The sequence below is a fragment of the Phodopus roborovskii genome, unplaced genomic scaffold, assembly GCF_943737965.1.
Source record: "Phodopus roborovskii unplaced genomic scaffold, PHOROB, whole genome shotgun sequence".
Classification (NCBI taxonomy): Eukaryota; Metazoa; Chordata; class Mammalia; order Rodentia; family Cricetidae; genus Phodopus; species Phodopus roborovskii.
In genome coordinates, this window is record NW_026125554.1 from 711,964 (window position 1) to 732,813 (window position 20,850).

A 20,850-nucleotide genomic window follows, 5' to 3' on the forward strand; every position below is an offset into this window, starting at 1 on the left:
CTGCAGGCCACAAGCAGCTGGGCTGTGTGGCCACCTCAGGACCAGACCCCACTGCCAACCCCCAGCATGAAACTCATCGTGGGCATTGGAGGGTGAGCCCCAGGGGGCCTGGAGTGACCCTGTATTGGGAGGGGGAAGGGCCCTGAGGCCCTGGTAGTCAGCCTCTGCCACCCACAGTCTGAGCACTTGGGCCAGTCTGCTTGAGGGCTGTAAGAGCTTTGTGTTCGCATAGGGTACAGGGAGGGTACCATTGTACTTGTGTTGATTGTTTTAAACATCAGCAGGAAGAGATGGAGAGATCTGATGGAAACCTGGGGACCAGCCCTGTGGGGTTGGGGAACAGATACGTGAAGAGGGCAACCAAAATGCCACTGAACAAGTGACCACCCCGGTTTGTTTTATTTTATTCTGGAAGCGAAAGGGTAGGTCCGGGCCTCAGGCATGCAGAACAAGCCCTCAGCACTGGGCTGTGGGCACAGACCTTTTTACTTTTTATTTCACGACAGGGTAACACTTGATTACGAAGGCTGGCCCTGAACTGAAGATCCTCCTGTCATAGCCCCTAGCTGAGTGACAAGAGTGTGTTTCCATGCCTGATTTTTTCTAAGGATTCCCACCAAACACAGCCCTTCCTCCCTGCGACTTCCACCAAGACTGCTAACAACTTAGGGCAGGTGACCATGTCTCCAGAATGGTTGAGGGTGACCTAAGTCTCCACCTTACTTACCCTAAGAGCCATAATGCCCTGGTGTCCCTAAGGCATGGGCTTCTACCTCTGACCATGCCCCAGCTCCTCACTGGGGGATTCTAGGCAAGGCTCCAACCCTGACCACTCTCCCAGCTCTCTAGAGGATCCTGAAGACACCCTTTACTAACCACGACCCCTGACCATGTTTTCAGCTTGTGGTTTCAGACAGAGCTTTACTGGGCAAGTTGCCCAGGCTGCCTTTGAACTCATGTCTATTCTGCCTTCCCAGTGCTGCGGGTGTACATAGATATTTACCACCAAGCAACCCTAGCTTGTTGGGCTAACTAAGGAATATATTAGTTGGGACAGCAAGATGGCTCACTCAGTGGGTGAAGGTGTTTGCTGCTGAGCCTGGTGGCTCAAGTTCAATTCCTGGACCTGATCCCTGTAAATTGTCTTACACACACACACACACACACACACAAAAAAAAAAAAAAAAAAAAAAAAAAAAACACGCACACGCACATACACACACATATCACCTATCTAGGCTGGAGCAGTCTAGTGGGAGCTCCTGCTCAGGTATCTGGCCCTGGCATCTCCCCCTTGGCGTGAGGGCCAGAGATGTCACGCACGCACATGCGCGTATCCCCCTGCAGGATAACTAATGGCGGGAAGAGCACCCTGACCAGCAGTCTCCACAAGGTGCTGCCCAACTGCTGTGTGATCCACCAGGATGACTTCTTCAAGGTGGCCGCCCGAGTGGAGTGGTGGGCTGGAGGGGACACGGAGCAGAGTGTTCTCACTGGGCTGCATGTCCCCAAGGGGATCAATCCCCTGTGCCAGGGAACTTGTTAGGCTGATGAGGGGTGTCCGCACTATTGCATGCTGGGTTTTTTGTTTGCTTGTGCCTCTGCTTTCCCTTTTATGCAATGAGCTCAGAAGGATGGAGTGACAGGTGATGGGCAAGTAGATTCGCCAACCTTCACCCACTCAGGACCCACTTCCTGCCCCCCCAGGCTCACTGCGGGGCAGCCCCAGACGGGTGAGAAGGCTGGGCGGGCACAGGTCTAAGCCCTGGGATCCTTTGTTTCAGCCCCAGGACCAAATAGCAGTTGGGGAGGACGGCTTCAAACAATGGGACGGTAAGTGGCCCCCTCCCTGTCTGTTGCCCTCATTCTGTCTGTCTCCCCAGCCCCGTCGCCCCCCCTCAACATGCTCTGTAGTCAGGCCCTGTCTGTCCCTGGCCATCCTGTCTGCAGCCCCCCCAGCGCCCTGTAGTGAGGCTGTCTGTCCCTTGCCTGTCAGTCCCCCACCATGCCCTGTGGTGCAGCCCTGTCTGAACCCCACTGTCTGCCCACCAGTGCTAGAGTCCCTGGACATGGAGGCCATGCTCAGCACCGTGCGTGCCTGGGTGAAGGATCCACGCAAGTTCGCGCGCGCTCATGGCGTCAGTCTCCAGCCTGGCGCCTTGGACACCCACATTCTCCTCCTGGATGGCTTCCTACTGTACAGCTACAAGTAAGTCCAGGTCAGCCAAGGTAAGCTCTCAGGCTGCACCATCGTGCTGTGTGACCTTGAGCCCTGACCACCTACCTCTCTGTATCAGTTTGGACCATGGAAGTGGGATGAGTCTGAACTCTTGGGAGACACAAAGGGAGTGTGTGTGTGTGTGTGTGTGTGTGTGTGTGTGTGTGTGTGTGTGTGTGAGGGTGCGCAGGGATGTCAGCTGACTGTGTCCCTGCTCCCTGGTCAGACCCCTGGTGAACATGTTCAGCCATCGCTACTTCCTGACTGTTCCCTATGAGGAATGCAAGCGGAGGAGGAGGTAGGTTACAAGGGACACAGGGGTGTCCGTGGGGCACAGGCAGGGCCTCCCCAGTGACTCCTGCTCTGTCCCAGGAGCCAGAGCCACAGGCTTGAACAACACCCACACCCACCCTTCCCCACACATTTCAGGCTCAGCCTTGGCCTAAAGGTGTGATCTCCCCCACCCAGGGCCTGTCTGAGGGTTGCCTGGGGTCTGTGGAGCACCAGGCTTCAATGACAGGCCTAACACCTCTTTCTCTCTCCAGTAAACGTAGTTACATGGTCCCTGATCCCCCTGGCCTCTTCGATGGTCATGTGTGGCCCATGTACCAGAAGTATAAACGGGAGATGGAACAGGATGGAGTGGAAGTGGGTAAGCCGCAGGCCTCCCCACTCCCTGCTGGAGAGCCTGAAGTCCATTTGAGTGTTACCCCCAGTCTCTTGCTGTTCCCTTGGGTCCTAAGAGTCCACATGCTGCTCCGCTCCCCATCTACAGCCCAGCCCTGACCCAGGCCTTTTCCGGTTCCAGTCTATTTAGATGGCATGAAGTCCCGTGAGGAACTCTTCCATCAGGTTCTGGAGGATGTTCAAAACAGACTGCTGAACCGGTCCTAGCCAGCTGCTGGGCCCTGGGTGCGACTCCACACACCATCCAGGGTATGAGGAGCAAATGGACTGGAAGCTGTGGCAGTTCCCCTCCGGGGACCTGTACATGTGGGGGGGGGGCACCCTTGAGACTGTGTAGCAACTCAGTATTAAACTGATTAAACTGGATTGTGTTTTTTAAGTCCTGGTGCCGTGTGTGGTCTCTGAGTGGGTCGGCTGACCCTCCCTTCAGCATGCTGTACTGGACCCTAGTGTCCTCTGAGGTTGATGCCAAGAGCACTGGACACTGTCAGCCTCCACCTATCTATCCATAACCTTGTTAATGTGCCTTAGTTTCTCCAAAGGAGACATTCCTTACGAACTTGGCTGAAGAGGGAAACCATCTTCCCTAATCTAGACAGGCACAGAGAGGTCCTGTTAAACCCAAGGTCATACAGTAAGGTGGTGTGTCCAGCCGGGATTGCTGCTCTGCCTGAGACAGTGGAGATTATAGAGTTCTTGGGGGAGTCCTGAGACCTGTGCTCTCTCATCTGAGCCTCCCCCTATCCCATTCTAGGACCAAAGCCAATTCTCAAGGTTATCCCAAGTCTCCCTTGGTAGCCACAAAAAATAAACCTACTGGTCTGTAACCTAGCAGGTCTCCTCTCTCACACAACCAGACACCTCCTGAGCCGTGGTGGCAGCCTCAATGTGACATTTTATTACTTGTGTTCACTTCATGAAAGGAGAATTGAGGTCCAGAGCATCTTGGTGATGCTGGAATGTGAATCTGGGAGGGTGGCTGCAGAGGGTCCATTCTTTGGTCTGAGCGCGACACCTCATGGCCATGTGTGGAATTGCAATGACAAAATCCCAGTCACATACAGGAAAAATGCTACAATGGATGGATGGATGAGGTCATGGGTGAGTGGGTGGATGGGTGGGTGAATAATAATGTTCTATTAAACAGAAAGCACAAGGCCTCTTTGGCCACATGAAACTGTCTGAAAATAAAATATAAAAGTAATAAAATAAATGATAAATTCCATTTTCTTTTTTTTTGGGGGGAGGTAGTTCTAGGTAGGGTTTTTCTGTTTAGCCCCAGCTGTTCTGGAACTTGTTGTGTAGACAAGACAGGCCTCAAACTCACAGAGATCTGCCTGCCTTTGCCTCCTGAATCCTGGGATTAAAGGTGTGCATCACCACAGCCCAGCTTTTGAATTGTTTTCTAACACATTTTACAGATGTCAAACTTCAGGGTGTTTTGCTTTGTTTTGTTTTGTGATGGGGCTCCTATAGCTCAGGGTGGTCTTGAACCCTGGTGCTGCCTCCAGCACAATTTTCCATTCCCCGGTTCATCCTGTCCCAGTACTTGTGAAACTAGTCTTGTGCTGTGACAGGTGTAGGATGGCCTCACACTTGCCAGAGGCACTGAAGACACCTACCATCTCCCCTTCTGCAGAGGTTATGTGACCAACACTGTGAAGGAAGGGTTGTAGGGTCGCATTTTCAGGGATAGGCACAAGCTGAAGTCCTTATGACTGGCAGTACTGGAGTAGCTTGTTGCATCTCCAGCCCTCAGCCTTTGTCCTAGGCAAACTCTGCAGTCAGACTTATCTGCATGTCACTGTCCCCAAAACAGTTCAGCATAAGAGAGGGACCTGGAAGAGGTGGCTTCAGGGCAGACAGACTCCTGCCTGATTCATAGAATTTCTGAACGTGATTCATAGAATAAGGGATAAACGAGGAGGCTGAAGCAATTGCTCACTGGTGAGAGCACCTGCTACTTCTGCAGGACCTGGGTTCAGTCCCCAGCACACAACCATCTGTAACTCCAGCTTCAGGGGACCAGACATTCCCTTCTGGCCTCTGTGAGGACTGCACACCCATGGTGTACAGACAAAAATGTAAGCAAAGCATCCACACACATAATGATAAAAATGGAACACAAACACACACCCACACATAGCACACGCAGCACACACATGTGCACAGAAAGGTAACAAGAATGTTTTTAAATACTGACAGCAGCTTGCCCAGCCTCCTCATCATTTTAATCCCGGGGTTCCAGTGTACTGAGGATCCCCTTGCCCTCAGCACACTGGAGGGGTGGTCCCATGTTTTATATTGGTGTATTGCATGTCCCATATCTGCAGAGCCCAGAGAGGGAAAGATGCTTGCTTAGGGTCACTCAGCCATCTGAATTTGAACCCAGGCCCGTGGCCTTCCCTAGCTGGGCAAGTAGGGCCTCACTGTATTTCCACCCTGCTGGAAAGCCATCACAGCCTTCTCAGATGACAGGGGGTTCCAGGGATACCCATCAACCCAACCTTGTCCTGGCAGGGTCAGCCAGCCCGCCCAAGGCCTTCAGGGACGTGGTGAACTTCTACCACCCATTCAGACACAAGCTCCTCGCCAGCACTCCAGATGTCATCAGCATCCTTAACTGAGGGGTGGGACAGTCCAAGACAGACACATGACACCATGATATTGCAGTACAGAGTCCCTCTTTGTGGCCAAGGGTGCTGAGGTTCAGGGGAGGAGTTATAGAAAGACTGGCTCGGGCTGGACACCGTGACACTAGTCCACCACCCTGGCACTTACTCAGAGGCTGAAGCAGGAAAATGAAGAGTTCAAGGTTATCCTTGGCTACATAATGAGTTGGAGGTCATCCTGAACTACATAAGACCCTGTCTCAAAAAGAAATCTCAGGTTGGTGGCTATGTCTTCCTGAGGGTCCTTGGTGAAGTCCGGAGATAGGTCACACAAGAGGACCTCCAGGCACAGAGTGGGTGAAGTCAGAGACACTGCTCAGTACCCTCCAGAGCCCAAGACACCCCACACAGAACACCCAGCCAGACATCTCCTCACAATGAGCTCAAGGTTCCCGTCTCCAGTATGGATCACTGTGCTGACCAGACCCTCACAAGCCCTAGAGTCAAGAGCAGAGCCTTGTGGCTGACACCTCAGCTAAGTCATCCCCATGTCCCAAGGACCTTGGCCAATGTGTAAGGGCCCTGCCTAGACTCCCCCTTCTCCTGCTCTCTCACTATAGGAGCCACTCATTGTGCCCAACTTTGAGTCCTACAGATTTGAACCCAGGACCTCAAACACCCTAGGTAAATACTTTACCCACCAGGCCTGCTTTGAAGCTGGAAGGACCCAAGTGCCATGCCCACCACCCAGCCCTAGGGCTGTCGCCCTACACAACCCCACACACCCCAAGTCCTAATTATGCATAAAGGCTGAGGTAACGGTTTGGTCAGGACCTGGAGCGGGTGTCAGCGAAGCCATCTGTCACTGACATCAGTTCACACTCAGCAGAGTTCTCAGTCAGCACTTACACCCAGGGCCCCACCTGGGCCAACACCATCTCCTGCAAAGGGCACTACACTCCAGACATCAGGTCCCCGAAGGCCAGAGAAGGGGGAGACTTCCCTGGAGCTGAGTGGAGGACAAGCCAAGGCCAGAGAGGAGGGGCTGACAGGAGGCAGAAGCCACCAGTTGCAGATGTCCCATGTCACCCATCCTGCACCCCCCAAGATCCACTGGACAGTCTCTAGAGACTGCAAGTGGCTGGAGAAATGAATGCTGCATTGCCTTGACTCTACAGCCAGTAGGTCTGAGGCAAGGGGGACAGAAGTTGAACTTGGGGACACATCTAGAGGTCCCATCTATACACGTAGGACAGCCAAAAAATGCCTTTAGCCAGGTATAGTGGCACACGCCTTTAATCCCAGCTCTCAGGAGGCAGAGGCAGGCAGATCTCTGTGAGTTCAAGTCCAGCCTGGTCTACAGAGTGAGTTCCAGGACTGTCAGGGCTACACAGAGAAATACTATCTTGAAAAACCAAACCAAATAAAGATGACTTTACACTTCAAAATACAGAAGTCCAGGGAGCTGCAAATCCTGAGGAGAGCTGGGGTTGGGGACAGAGGAAGTCCCCTCTTTGGTCGCCCAACTGTTCACCACCCACACCAAGATACACATGCATTCTTGGGGTCACTTGGGTGGGATGGGGGTCCTTGGCTCTGCACCCTGTTTGCATGTCACCTTTCCCCTCCACCCATTGTCCCAGAAGCCACTGGGAACCATCAGGGTCTGTGTTTCATCCTTCCTTCGTTTTAACACAATTCTTTGACTTTTTGGGGTCACCATGGCTGCATGAAGCCTGGGTGAGGGCCAAGGAAGGGAGGTGGTTGGGTACTTACTTTTAAGATCTCAGGGGTTGAAGGAACCGCTGGGAGCTGGCAGCCTTGGCTTTATAGTCATGCCGCTGGCTCCCAGCCAGGTTATTAATAGAGATATAGCATCTTGCCCAAGTATGGTCAAGAGCTGAGGACCGTGAACTTGGCAGAGCCATGTGTGCTCTGAGCACCTGATCCGGGCTGTGACAGGATGGGCGTGGGGGATGGCACACAGCAGTGCCCTCTGACCCACATAAACCCAAAGCCTTGGGGGGGTGTCCCCAAGCCACAAATAGAGCTAGGTGTGGTGACAGCGGCCTGCCATCCTGGCCTGTTGTAAGTGGAGGAAGGATCTGGGGTACATTCATCCTAGGCTACACACGCAGCTCTAGGCCAGCCTGGGCTAATTCCATGGCTACACAGTGAGACCCTGTCTCAAACACATAAAAAACAAGCTAATTAACTTGAGATTCGATCCTCGGAACTGCTGCTATCAAGACCCCCACAAACTTGGGGTGTCTACTTACCAGCTTGGGAGGCTCGCATAGGGGGAAGAGGGGTCATGGCAGCTGGGGAAGCTGCATGGGAGTGGGCTGGGCTCACTGGTAACAGTAAGCACATGGCCAGGGCACTTCCAGTGGCTCCCTGCCTCCCCCACCCCAACAGGGCCCTGCGGTAGGGACATGCCATTCCCCAGGCTGTCAGTCAGTCCTACCAGATGACGTTAGCAAACCCACCCCATCCCCGCCCACGATCCCATCCTGACTAACTGGGATAAAGCCCAGACACTGGAACAGCAGCTGCACACAGGGGTGACTGGCACCCTCCCCAATTCCAGGAAGAGCCTCTTTGTTCTATAACATTCCACGTCTGCCTGAAGCTCAACCCAGCCTTCTCTGAACTTTAGCTAATATAACGCAGAAACCGAGACTCTTCAAATAGGGCTTCATTTCTGGGTCGAGGGTTAGCACACCTTCATAATTTGGGTAAAACCATGGCTTATCAGGAAAACCTGTGAAAGGGTCTAAGGCGACCACCTTAATATTTATTAATTTTTGATTTTGAGACAGGGTTCCTATGTGTAGCCCTGGTTGTCCTCGAACTTACTTTGTAGACCAGGCTGGCCTTGAATTCAGAGATCTGCCTGTTTCTGCCTCCCCAGGCCTGTGCCATCATCATGACTGCTTTTTAAACATTTAGAAAATTTTATTTATGTGTGTAAGCTTTGTCTTACACACGTGCGCGCCCCGTACACATAGACCGCACCTGGAACTACAGGTGATTGCGCTACCTTGGGGTGTGTGGTACTCAGGGAAACCTGAGATCTAACTAGGATCCCGGCCCCCGCCGCTCTCTGCTGCGGCCCTGCGGAGGCTTTACACATGACGACATGGGAACCAGCGTTTGTAGTGGTTTGCAATGGCGATACCCGGTACTGCAGAGGCACAGGGTTTACACGGGCCGTGGGTGGGATCTGGGTGCCGGAGATCCACAGCCAGTGCTCGCTCACGCCTGCGGTACAGAACAGAACTAGACTAGCAGGGGAACCGGAAGGGTCGTGCGTTTTTTACTATAAGAACAGGTCATCTAGGGACACCAAACAGGCGGACACTGGGTCAGCTCACTGCTGAGGGTCCTTGACTGTTTCTGGGGCAGGATGATGTCGCAAACTGCCTCAGGCAATCCTCCTGCCTCAGCCTTCACGCGCTGGGATGACAGGTGCATATCTGTCTTGTGTTTACTTCTCCCGTGGTGAGGCTTTCTGTGTACCTCTTACCGAATTCGCCCTTAACCCCACCCCCGCGGTTCGTCCAGTTCGGGGCTGGGTAACACTCTACGGGACCTGGTGAGCTGAAGTTTTACTTTTCGTGTGTCTATGTGAGAAATGTGGGTGGTGTCCCCACGGCGTGTAGCATAGCACAGCGCATGATCTCTATGGTGGGGATCCTCAGTGGCCATGGAGGATCCACGCACCGCATGGGCTGCTCACTCCTGCCCTCCCCGTGGAATGTGAGACACACGCAGCAGTGCGTGGTAAGCAGTTTTATTCCGGAAGCGTGCAGAGGGCCGGGGTCCGGGGATGCGGGGCTCCGGCCGCAGCCTAGCGCACACCGCACTCGGCCTGCAGCCGCTCCTGCTCCAGCGCGCGCACCAGGTCGCGCACGAACTGCACCTCGGCAGCCACCTGCGCGGCCAGCGCGTCGTAGCGGTTCTCCAGGCGACACAGACGGCGCTTCAGACCCCCGGCGCCCAGCAGCGCCGCGCGCGCCTCCTCCTGCGCGCGCGTGCGCAGAGCCTCGGTGCGTCCCAGCTCCGTGCGCAGGCGTCGCAAGTCGCGGCCCAGGCCCGCGCTCCCGTCGCGGCAGCGTGCCTCCCGCTGCTCGGCGGCCGCGCGCAGCGCGGACACACGCTCCCGGCACTGGCGCCGGCCCCGCTGCAGCTCGCGCAGGCCCTGCTCCGCCGCCGCCACGTCCTCTAGCACGCGCGAGAAGCGCTCGAAGCTGGCGTAACTCGTGTTGCGTGGCATGCTCGAATGTGACTTGAGGCTGTATTCGCGCAGGCGTGCCGCGCGCAGCCGCCTCCGCTCCGGCTTCCGGGCGCCGTCCTCGCGCCTGCGCACCTGTGAGGAGCGGAGATGAAGCAGGGGGACCATGACTGGCCGCCAGCCCGCTCCCGGAGTCCCAAGGCCAAACCTTGATCCAAGAGTGCTCCAGGCTCTGCGCGATGGTCATCCTCCTCCTGCGGGGTGGGGAGGGTTAGCGCTTGTGGGACTCCACCTCGGGTTGTACCACACGCGGGACCCCACTTTCAGCCTTGTGAAATACTCCACATGAACCCCATCGGGGCAACATAGGTTATGGTGGACAGTACCTGTATCAGGTGATCCCCAAAACCCCTACCATCCCACCCTGGAAGGTTGGCTGTACTCAGCCAGCTCCGTGGGGTTTTACTAAGAGCTGTGGACACTGATGTCCTGGGGTCCTGGAAGACAGACATAGAGGCTGGTGAACAGGAGGAGGCGGGATGATGAGTTCAAGGCCAGCTACAGGAGACCCTATCTCAAAATTATAACAAAATGCCCCCCCTCCAAAAAAAAACCCGGTGTGGTCAGTCACTGATAGGCCACCAAGGTGGTCATACTTGGGGTCTTTGACCAATAGCCTGCGGATGAAGTCCTTGGCCAGCTCACTGGTGCTGCTAAAGTACTCCTCATCGAAGTCGTAGTTCACAGCCGAGATGTTTGTGAGGGTCTCCTGCTTGGTCTCCCCCAGGAACGGGGACGCCCCACTCAGACTGCAAGGAGACAGGGTGGAGGGCGAGCAGGAGGCTCAGCTGATGGGGGCTGACACTCCTACCCTCTCCTGATCAGCCTGTCACCTCAACACTGCTAGGGTCATCTGGGAATGTAAGTCTCATCTGAGACTGCCTCTTTCACAATGGCATGGGGGCCACTGGGGGGGGGGGTTCACCGTTGATGACAGATGTGCCAACCCTGAGCAGGTGGTCCTGATTCAAACCACCTGAGCAAGCCAGTAAGAAGCATCTGTCTCTCCACACCTCTGCCAGTGACTCCTCCAATGACTGCCTGTGACTGGGTTGTGTGAGAGCAAGCCCTTTCCTCCCCAAGGCTGGTTTGGTCAGTGTTTTGTTACAACAACAGAAAGCAAACTGTGACATCTTCTGACCCTTCTGACAATCCAGAACACTGGCCTGCTCTGGAGAAGCAACAGAAACATCTCCAGGAAAAACCCTGAAACAGGGTCAACAAAACTTAGTGAGGCTTTGGTGGCATGGTCAGGGAGGAGCCCCGCCTAGAATCCTCCAGTGGTGTCAGGGGTACGGCCAGTCACAAAGAGCTAGCAGCTCCTTCCCTAGCTATCTCCCAGCCCCAGCCCCTGACTCTGGCTCCTCGCAGCACTCACAGAATGTAGGTGATGACTCCGATGCTCCTGTAGGGGACAGAAACGACGAGTCAGCATTGCCATGGCAGCACCCCATGCCTGGGACAGGGTCCCCTACTAGGTAGGGTCAGGGGTTCTAGAGTGTGGTGTCAACCACAGAGTTGCCTAAGCACCTGGGCTAATGCTAGCACAGCAGGTCCACAGGATCGACGTGGCCCAGCATCTGCCTGACCCTCTCTGGCTGCATTGAGCCCTATCCTGTGAGAGGCAGCTGCCTGCACAGGACCCTGCAGCCCAGGCTGTGATGGAGCAGACCCCGCATCTTGAGGATGGGCCAGAGGGCCTCATCTCTTCCACGCAGCTTTCCAGTGCCCATACCCTCACTAGCTCACTGTCTCCAGCCTGCAAGCTGGGAACAGCTAGGGTAGGGTGGGTGGGTGTCTGAGGGGAGAACAGAGAGGACAGAGCAGCCAAGGTCCCACCCCCACCCCACTCACCACATGTCAGCCTCCAAGCCCAGTGGCTCGTAGTTGACGATCTCAGGGGCTGTGGGAGACAGGATCACCAAGGCAGGTCAGGCTGGTGACAAGCAGGAGCCCACCCCACTTAGCGGTGCAGGCGCCTGCCCCTCACCCACAAACTCGGGCGTGCCAAAGATGTTCTTGAACTCGCTGCCGGCCTCGATCCTGTGTGCGATGCCGAAGTCGATGAGCTTAATGCGCGGGCTGGCTGCGTGCTTGTCTAGCAGCATGATGTTCTCTGGCTGCAGGATAGCAGGGGACTGTGTGACCCTCAGGGACCCACCACCCAGCCCTTCCCTTGGCCCACACAGGCACACGCGCACCACCTTCAGGTCGAAGTGCGCTATGCGCTTGGAGTGTAGGTAGTGGACTCCGTCCAGGATCTGCTTGAGGAACTGAGTGGCCTCGTCCTCAGTCAGCGACTCCTTCTCGGCCAGGAAGTCAAAGAGCTCGCCACCAGAAACAAGCTCCAGGATCAGCACCACGTCCGTCTTGTTCTCAAACACGTCGTGCAGTGTGATGATGTTGGGGTGGCGGATCTCGCGCAGGATGCTCACCTCGCGCTCAATCTCCTCCCGGCTCACACCGCGCCGGCTAGATGGCAGGCGCCGCTTCTTGATGAACTTGGCCGCGTACTCCATGCCCGTGCCCTTCTGCTGGCATTTGCGCACTATAGCAAACTGGCCGCTGCAGGAGAGGGGACAGCTGAGCGCCTCCAACCAGAGGAACCCAGGGCTCGCTCTGTACCCAGCTGCAGCATACTGTTCCCCTGAGTTCCCATAGCACCAGGTCCGCCCAAAGAGGCAGAAGATGGAGGGCTGGAGGGCGCGGGTGGGACCTTGTTGTGGAAGATTACTTAATGTGGAGATGTGTCAAATTCATTTCTGCTGTATTGTTTAATGATGTAAAGATGTGTTGCTTTGCCTGCCTAAGGCACCTGATTGGTCTAACAAAAAGTTGAATGGCAGTAGAGGGATAGGTGGGGCTGGTGGGCAGAGAGAATAAGTAGAAGAAATCTAGGAACAAAAGAACAAGAGAGAACTGAAGGAGAGAGAAACACCCAGGGACAGCCAGGCAGCCACCAGCCAGCCAGACATGGAGTAGGACGTACAGAAAGAAAGGTAAAAAGCCCAAGACAAGACACAGATGAAGAGAAACAAGTTAAGTTATAAGAGATAGCAAGAAATGAGCCTAAGCTGAGGCCGAGCATTCATAACTAATATTAAGTCTCCATGTCATGATTTTGGAACTGGTTGGCAGCCCCAGAAAAGCCTGCTACAGGACCTCCCAAGAAAAGACATGTTTGTAGGGCATTCTCTTGATCGATGACTGATGGGGAAGGGCCCAGCCCACTGTGAGCATTTCCACCCGTGGGCAGGTCACCCTGGGCTCTATAACAAAGCAGGTGAGCAAGCCATGGGAGCCAGTCCGTAACAGCACTCTCCATGGCCTTTGCATCAGCTCCTGCCTCCAGGGTCCTGCCCTGGCTGAGAGCTGTGAGCTGAAACAAACCCTTTCCTTCCCAACTTGGTTTCACAGTCCTGCAAGTGACCCCAACAAAGCTCACTGGTTCACCAATTTGGGCTTTGGTTCTGTCCGTACTTTGGTCTGTCACTGGTTCCGTCTGGGGTGATGTTTGTTCACCACCATCCCAGGAAATACATCACAGAACACAGTGAACCCCCAACAATCACAGCTGAGTTCAGGTGTGGTGAGGTGGGGACTGGGGTGTGGTGTGGTGGGGATGGGGGTAGGGGGAGCAGCATCCACCAAGGGACTCTGTACAGTAACCTTTCCCTGCATTGTACAGGACAGTGTGCCTCCCTGCTGGTCCAGCAGACCCTATATGATTGGGGACACAGGCAGCCATGGCTCAAGTCTGGGCGGGGACAGGGTAGGGTGGCTCATCTGCCTCATGAGTGGGTTCCAGTGAGTATGGGGGTGCCCTGCACAGGGACAAAGGGTTAGAATGAATGCTGCGTTCTGTGAGAGTACCATGAAAGGGAGGAGAGGGTCAACAGGCTTCGTGGAGGCTGCGTGTAGTCAAATAGGTTTCAGGCTGAGGCTGCAGAAGTGGTCACGAGAGAGGATGGGATGGTAAGCCCATTGTTGTTTCTTACAATCGGGGAACACAGGGACAAGAGTGTGATCAGTGCCCAGAGCTCCTGGGAAGAGACCAATACTGTGTATGTCAGGTGGAATAACAGGAAGTTAAAGAAAAGTGACATTTGGTACTCAGTTTACCATGAGATGACTCAGCTGTTAAAGGCCAGGCTCACAACCAAAAATATGAAATTAATTCAAATAAATTATTAAAAAAAAAAAAAAAAAAAGAGCTGAGGGAAGAGGCCATTTGTTAGGGGTCACAGGACCTGGACGTAGCTCCAGCAGCTTTGCTGTGTCCCTTGGTAGGGCATAATCTCTGTAATGTCAGAGAGCCTTTGCTTGACTTAGGTTAGCATGTGAACTACTAAAGAAAACAACAACCAAAGGGACCTGTCCATGCCACCCAGTGGTAAAATGTGTGGCTTCCCATTGTGAGCCAGGGTCCTCAGGAAAATAAAAGACGGAAACCAAACACAGTGCTTTTGAGCCTTTGGGGTATCAGGAGCCTGCCCAGTACTTCAGCACAGTAAGAAATGGTGGCAGGTGACTCCTATAGCACCCACTCCCACTCCAGTAACAGGAAGGAGGTCCCCAGGGCTGGGAGCCTCCCCAGCTACTTCCCTGAAGGGCGGGCAGCCGGGTGCCTACAGGGTGGTAGGGTGACTGGTATTCTGTTGATGTTAACATTTGGGCTTTGGAGTGTTCTAGAAGCTTCAGTTCTTGGGGGCTATGGAGGTACCAGATACACAGCAGGAGGTAAAGGACTCCCTTATTCAAGCCTCCCCAAAGCCTGGACACACACACACACACACACACACACACACACACGTGTGCAGGCATGATCTGGGAGGTGTGTGACTCTTCCCCCACTGATCCTGACTGAGCAGCTAGCTTGAGTCACAGCACAGAGAAGAGAATGTACTTCCAAAAGTCCCCAGGATGAGCATGGAGCTGCTAGGAAGGACTGTGTCCTTCCTGCTGTCCTGACAGTTTCTGGTGGATGATCCAGGCTCTCTCCATCTTGTGCTATGGGACTATGGGACTCTGCAAAGTCCTGGCTTTTTTTGGTCAAAGGGTGGCTGTCATCTACAGGTGACACAAAGCCAATGCTTATGTATTCTACACATGTAGACACTCATGGATATGTGTGAATGCCACTAGCAAATGGCAGCATAAACATTAAAAGTCCATTCAAGCTCAGCGATGTAGTGGCACAGACCTTTAGTCCCAGCACTCTGGAGACAGAGGCAGGCAGATCTGAGTTTGAGGCCAGCCTAGTCTATAGAGTGAGTTCCAGGACAGCCTGGACACTCAGTGATCAGCACACTGGCTGCCCCTGCAGAGAACCCAGTTCAGTTCCCCACACAGCAGCTCACAACCGCTAGTTCTGGGGGATTCAACACCCCCTTCCAGCCCCTGCAGTTAATGCATACACATGGTGTACAGACACACTCAGGTGACACACCCACACACATGAAATGAACCAATTCAATTTTAAGAAAAAGACCCTACTGCTAAGGACATCACCTGTCACGGCCTTGATGATGCAGCTGTCTTTTAGCCATTTCTGCTCCTGAAAGTGATTCCTCACCTACATTCCTGGAGTACCCTATAAAACTCATGGCTTACCACACCAGACTATGGTGGTGTCCATGCCTTTGTCTGCCATTAGCTCCCTATCTGTGGTGAGATGCTTCTCCTCTGGTTAGGAATAGAGCTTCACAAACTACCACCTAAGCTACAAGCTACCAAACCTTACTATGTAGCCCAGGCTGGCCTTGAACTCAACAACCTCTGTCCTCAGCCTCCTAAGGCCTGGAAAGGTGGGGGGGGGGGCTGCCTGGACACCTAGTATCTTTTTTTTTTAAATAAATTATGTTTGGCTATTGGATCTTCTTTGGCTTTTAGAATATCAGGTGGAGTCTGGTCATGTAGCCTAGTCTAGCCCTTAGCGTCTTAGCCCAAGAGATTGTCCTGCCCTGTTCCCACAGCAGCTAGGACAAAAGACTCCCTGCACTTTCCCCAGGACCTCCAAACAGGAATGTTTTGGGGGAACACTGTACACCATTCATCCCAGTACTGGGGAGGTGGAGACAGGAGAGAGGATCTTCAAGGTCATCCTTGGCTATGCATCCTTGAAGGTAGCCTGGGCTACATGAGACCCTGTCTCAACATGGAGCTGGTAAGAAGGCTCAGCAGAAGAAGGCACCAACCCTGACAACCAGAGCTCTATTTCCAAACAAACTCCTACAAGTTGACCTCTGAACCCTGCATACCATGGCACAACACACAGACACAGGCACACTCAAATAAGCGTAATTTAAGAAATAAACCAGGTGTGGCAATGCATAGCTTTAATCCCTACACTTGGGAGGCAGAGGCAGACAGATCTGAGTTCAAGGCCAGCCTGATCTACAGAGTGAGTTCCAGGACTCTCTCAGGAAACAAAAACATGGGGGCTGTTCTGAAAAGCATTGTGCCTGAGGATAGGACTAGGCAGCGCACAGCCAGCCACGGTGGGTGAACTGAGTGCACCTGGGGGAAGAGGTCTGCGGAAGTCACCAGCCCTGCCTGCATTGGGACCTTGTTCCCCTGATGGAGCTGGGGGAAGGGAGGTAAGAGTTCCAGGACTTGGGCACCAATGGCTCATTTTCCAGGTCCTCCACAGACACAGCACCCAGAGCTGAGTCACCAACCTCAACACCATGGTGGCTCCAGCAAGTCATTCCTGAGAGACTGCAGGGGACACTGAGGTGCACTAAGATGTGGCCTTCTCCAAAAGGTGCTGACCTGGCTGCATGCTGTGCTGGTGCCATTTATGCAATGGTCCTGTGAGGTCACTGCCACCATTAGCCACACTTCACAGCTGAGGACAGTGTTCAGCCATGGCCACACAGAGCAGCACAGAGCTCTACCCTCCCACAGGCAGGTGCCACTCACTGCAGGACTCAGCCTGACAACTGGCTCTGGCCAAAGATGCTCCAACACTTGGGGCTCCCTTACTTGCTCCCAGCCCTGGAACTCAACAGCTTAAGGCCCACATGATCACCAAGGATCCAAATGAGTGATACATCTCATCTTCCAGCACAGAATGACTGATGCCAGCCTGAGTCACTCTTGCTGGGACAAGTGTCCACATATCAAGGCTACTCAGGGCTGTGTGCACTGAGGGCAAGGGAAAAGAGGAGCCAAGGCAGGTGCATTTGGAGTCCCTCAGGCCCGCTCTATGCCAGAACTTCTGAGAACCTGGGTGTATGGCAGCACCACGGGTGCCCATCCTCAGCCATGGTCTCTATTTGTGTATGTGCTGGTCCTGTAAACCTTACCCCATCACCATAAACACAGGGACAGAACTTTCCTGGCATTGTTTCAGATCATGAAATGCAAGTCTCTTCTCTAGACACTTAGAGATGCAGGGCTGGAGGCAGTGAAGGGCTTGTTCTGCAAGCACGGGGGTCACACATGAGAAGCTAGGGGTGTGCCTGGGGCGCCTTGCTCAGCTTTCCCAATTAGTGGCTCTGCCAGTGACAGGTTTCTACAAATGAGGTAGAGGAACTGGGGAGATTGTGAAGCTGCAGCTACGACACTGGCTGCTCTCACAAAGGACCTTGGTTCAATTCCCAGCACCCACATGGCAGCTCACAACTGGCTTTGGCCTCAGGCCTGGGGATTCAATGCCACTTTCTGGCCCCTGTGGGAACTACACACATGTGATGCACAAAAAACAAAAATGAATGTTCCAAAAGGTAGGGAATGACAAAAGACACAGAAAATCAGCCTACACCTTCCAATACATACCATAACCATTTCTTAAAAATGGAAAAATAGGGGACAGAAATAAGGTATTGGCGGTTTCTCCATTTTCATTTGTGTGTGAATTTTTAATATAAATGCAAGATGTAAAGCATTAATGCAAGCAAAATGTTTCAGTGAATACTCTTAACAGTTCAACTTTATAACAATTATAAATAAACCTGTTAAAATTTTCTGGACAATGCCAGCATTTGGATTTTTTAAAAATAAGTAAATTTCTTATTGACGGTAACTAAATGGTGTTTGTAGCATTTTTATCATACAGTAGACTCCATCCATTCACTATACTTTTCTAACTGAATTGTCCTACATGCAAGTACATGTTTTTAATGTTGTCTCTCTTCTGTGCTGTTCCTGTAAGTTTGCTATTAAAATACATTAAACTATAGAAAAAAAAAATTTAAAAAACACCAGGTGGTGGTGGTGCACGCCTTTTATCCCAGCACTTGGGAGGCAGAGACAGGGTGGATCTCTGAGTTCAAGGCCAGTCTGGTCTACAGAGCAAATTCCAGGACAGCTAGGGCTGTTACACAGAGAAATTGTCTTGAAAAACAAAAAAATAAAAATAAAAAAGTAAAGAAGAAGAGACCCCAGCAGTGCATGAGTGTACACTCCTGACAGGCCCTGGGGACCACCCACTTTAGCACTATGAGTGCTATACATCAAGGGCATGGGTTAGGCTCAGATATATCCTCATTTGCTAGAAGGGACTTGAGCATCAAAGCCTGTGATATCGGGGGCCTAGAACCATTCCCAAGGTGTGACTACATATAGGCTACATTTTCCAAATCTTCTGGGGGTGAGAAGGGTATGTGGCACAGGTGAAGGCCCCAAAACAACCCTAGCAGCTCTGACCTGTGCTCCCTACTTATTTCCATTAAGCTTTGCCCAGAGGGGACATCACATCCCCTAGAACTGGAGTTATGGATGGTTGTGACCCATCGAGTGGGTGCTGAGAAGCAGCCAGTGTGCTAACCACTGAACCATGTCTCCAGCCCCATCTCTTATTTTAGAGTGTCACTGAACCTGTGATAGCTCCACTGGGCTTACAGATGTAACCACCACATGTGGCTCTTCACATGGACGATGGAGCCCTCCTGCTGAGGTGTCCCCAGCAGCAGCACAGAGCTGTTCCCATTCAATGCCCCAGAGTTTAGCTGGAAGGTCCTCAGTGGGGTGGGGCTGAAATGGAAACTCCTGAAGGAAGTGGTCCAGGGTCTGCAAGGAGTCAGGAGGACTCTCCCCAGCCAGACTTCCTTAAGGCTACATTCCATCCAGATGACATCATGAGGCGGGCCTTAGGGTTCCCACAAGGCTGGCCAGGCCAGACCTTGCCTTATAAGGTCTGAGGCTCCTTAAAAAGAGAGTGGGCCTGGTGGGCAGAGGGAGAAGGGAGGGTGACTGAGTGGGGGACGGGTGCCCACCAATGCCCACTGGGAGGGGAGACTCTGGCTTTCTCAAGGAACACCAAGCAAACACTGGCGAGAATCAAGTAGACGCAATAAAAGCTGAAGAGAGACCTAAGTCTGGAACAACACCTGCACTGTGGGAGTGACAGCTGTCACCTGGCACTTTGGGAGGCTGAAGCAGAAGGATACATTCAACACCCAGGTATGAGACATGACCTGAGTTCAGTTCCTGGATCAGTGGTTAAAAGCACTGACTGCTCTTTCAGAGGACCCAGATTCAATTCCCAGTAACTACATGGCAGCTCACAACTGTCTAGCCCAAGGTCTGACTGACACTCTCACCTGGACACACTTACAGGCAAAAACAACAATGCTCATAAGATAAAAATAATTAAAAAAAGGAGTTCAAGGATGGCCTGGGGTACTTGATACCCTGCCTCCAAAAAACAAACAAACCAATCAACCAAGGCCAGGTGTGTAGACCAATGCTTTTAGCTCTGGCACAGGAGGCACAGGTAGTGGGAGGGGTCTATGGGTAGCTACACTGCTCTCAGGCATCACCCTGCCTCAGAGCTTGATGGTCCCCAAAGAACACCAGAGAAAAGCAACCCAGGTCTGTGGCCACCAGCACACTCAGTGGTCACAGAGACAAAGGACAGGAAGGGTCCAGGCATTCACGCATGCCCCAGTGCTACTCACCTGCCCAACTCCTCTCCCATCTCATAGTGGTCCTCGACATCTTCCTGCCTGAATGTGGACATAGTGGCTTGCCTTCCAGAAAACTCTTGGAACAGGGGAGCTGGGAAGACAGAGGGAAGAGGAACTGTTTTCTGGGAATCCCATTTTTCCAGGCTCTGTGCTGGGGAGGTCTGAGTCCTTTCAATATTGACATGCATCACTGCTGTCCTAGGCTCTGAGGTCATCTAAAGCCCCCACCCATAACTTGGTCATGGCAGAGCAAACCTGTCACCCCAGCACTGGGGGAGGGGAAGGCTAGACGATTAGGATTCAAGGGCAGTTTCATATACTTGGTGAGATGGAAGTCAGGCTGGACTTCATGAGACTAGTGTGTGTGTATGTTCCTGAGTGTGTGTATGAGCACGCACTGGGGGTTAGAGAGATGGCTCAAATGTGGGTGCTGCTCTTATCCGAGAGTACCCGAGCTCAGTACCCAGTTCCCATGTCAGCTGACTGACCACTACCTATAGTTCCCACGCCAGGTGACCCTCTGCAGGTCACCTCAGATACCTGCACTCAGACTCACCTCTCAAACAGGTATAGATAAAATTAAAAGCAAAGAAACAATGACATTCAAACAGTACAAATACATAACTATAAAATGAAGAATGCAGTGTCACGGTCCCGGCTGTCACCCCAACACAATCTGGGGTGCATATGAGCTCTACTCTCCACACTCTTCCACACCTTCTGGCTCTTGAGGTCCCTTCCTGTCAATCATGCTCACCTGCACCCCGGAAATCAGGGGCGTCGCTGGTGTGCTGACGCATGCGCAGTCCTAGAGGCCCCTTTCTTGCTGCCGAAGCGACCCGAAACTGCCAAGGCCCTTACGGGCGCCCTACCTGGCTCCCGCCCTCGCCACGTGTCCTCTAGGTCCCCGACACGTAGACCCTGCCCGTCCGTACCATCCACAGTCCGCGAGTACCCGCCCGGCGCCTGCGTAGCCCCCACGACCTCCTCCTGCGCAAGCCCGGAGGAGGCACCTGCGCATGTGCTAAGCGCGCCACGACACACCCCCGCAATGACCGGAAATCAGGAATAATTGGCCTGTCCCTACTAGGAAAAAGGAAGACACCGCCCATTGGTTAGCAT

At 53.2% G+C, this 20,850-nt stretch overlaps 2 protein-coding genes across 2 annotated transcripts; one reads left to right on the forward strand and one right to left on the reverse strand.

Annotated features, from left to right (window-relative positions):
- Positions 1 to 3,193, forward strand: Nmrk2 (nicotinamide riboside kinase 2). Its single transcript, XM_051177328.1, has 7 exons — positions 1 to 92; positions 1,348 to 1,438; positions 1,785 to 1,833; positions 2,053 to 2,209; positions 2,445 to 2,516; positions 2,764 to 2,870; positions 3,027 to 3,193. Exons 1-7 carry the CDS (start codon positions 67 to 69, stop codon positions 3,110 to 3,112), a joined length of 588 nt encoding a protein of 195 aa, XP_051033285.1. The 5' UTR covers positions 1 to 66; the 3' UTR covers positions 3,113 to 3,193.
- Positions 3,194 to 9,297: 6,104 nt separating this feature from the next.
- On the reverse strand, positions 9,298 to 20,749 carry Dapk3 (death associated protein kinase 3). The gene is given in 10 exon segments (XM_051177278.1): positions 9,298 to 9,889; positions 9,963 to 10,008; positions 10,411 to 10,563; positions 11,193 to 11,219; positions 11,669 to 11,717; positions 11,805 to 11,934; positions 12,019 to 12,379; positions 19,720 to 19,819; positions 20,664 to 20,706; positions 20,708 to 20,749. Coding segments are annotated over 10 exon segments (1,470 nt in total). The 3' UTR covers positions 9,298 to 9,370.
- Between the last annotated feature and the right edge of the window lie 101 nt (positions 20,750 to 20,850).

Excerpts from the sequence above, each read along its gene's own strand:
- Nmrk2 (XM_051177328.1), top strand. The coding sequence starts at position 67 with ATGAAACTCATCGTGGGCATTGGAGG. Across the intron at positions 1,439-1,784 it reads ACCAGGATGACTTCTTCAAG|CCCCAGGACCAAATAGCAGT; the intron begins GTGGCCGCCCGA and ends CCTTTGTTTCAG. Across the intron at positions 1,834-2,052 it reads CGGCTTCAAACAATGGGACG|TGCTAGAGTCCCTGGACATG; the intron begins GTAAGTGGCCCC and ends TCTGCCCACCAG.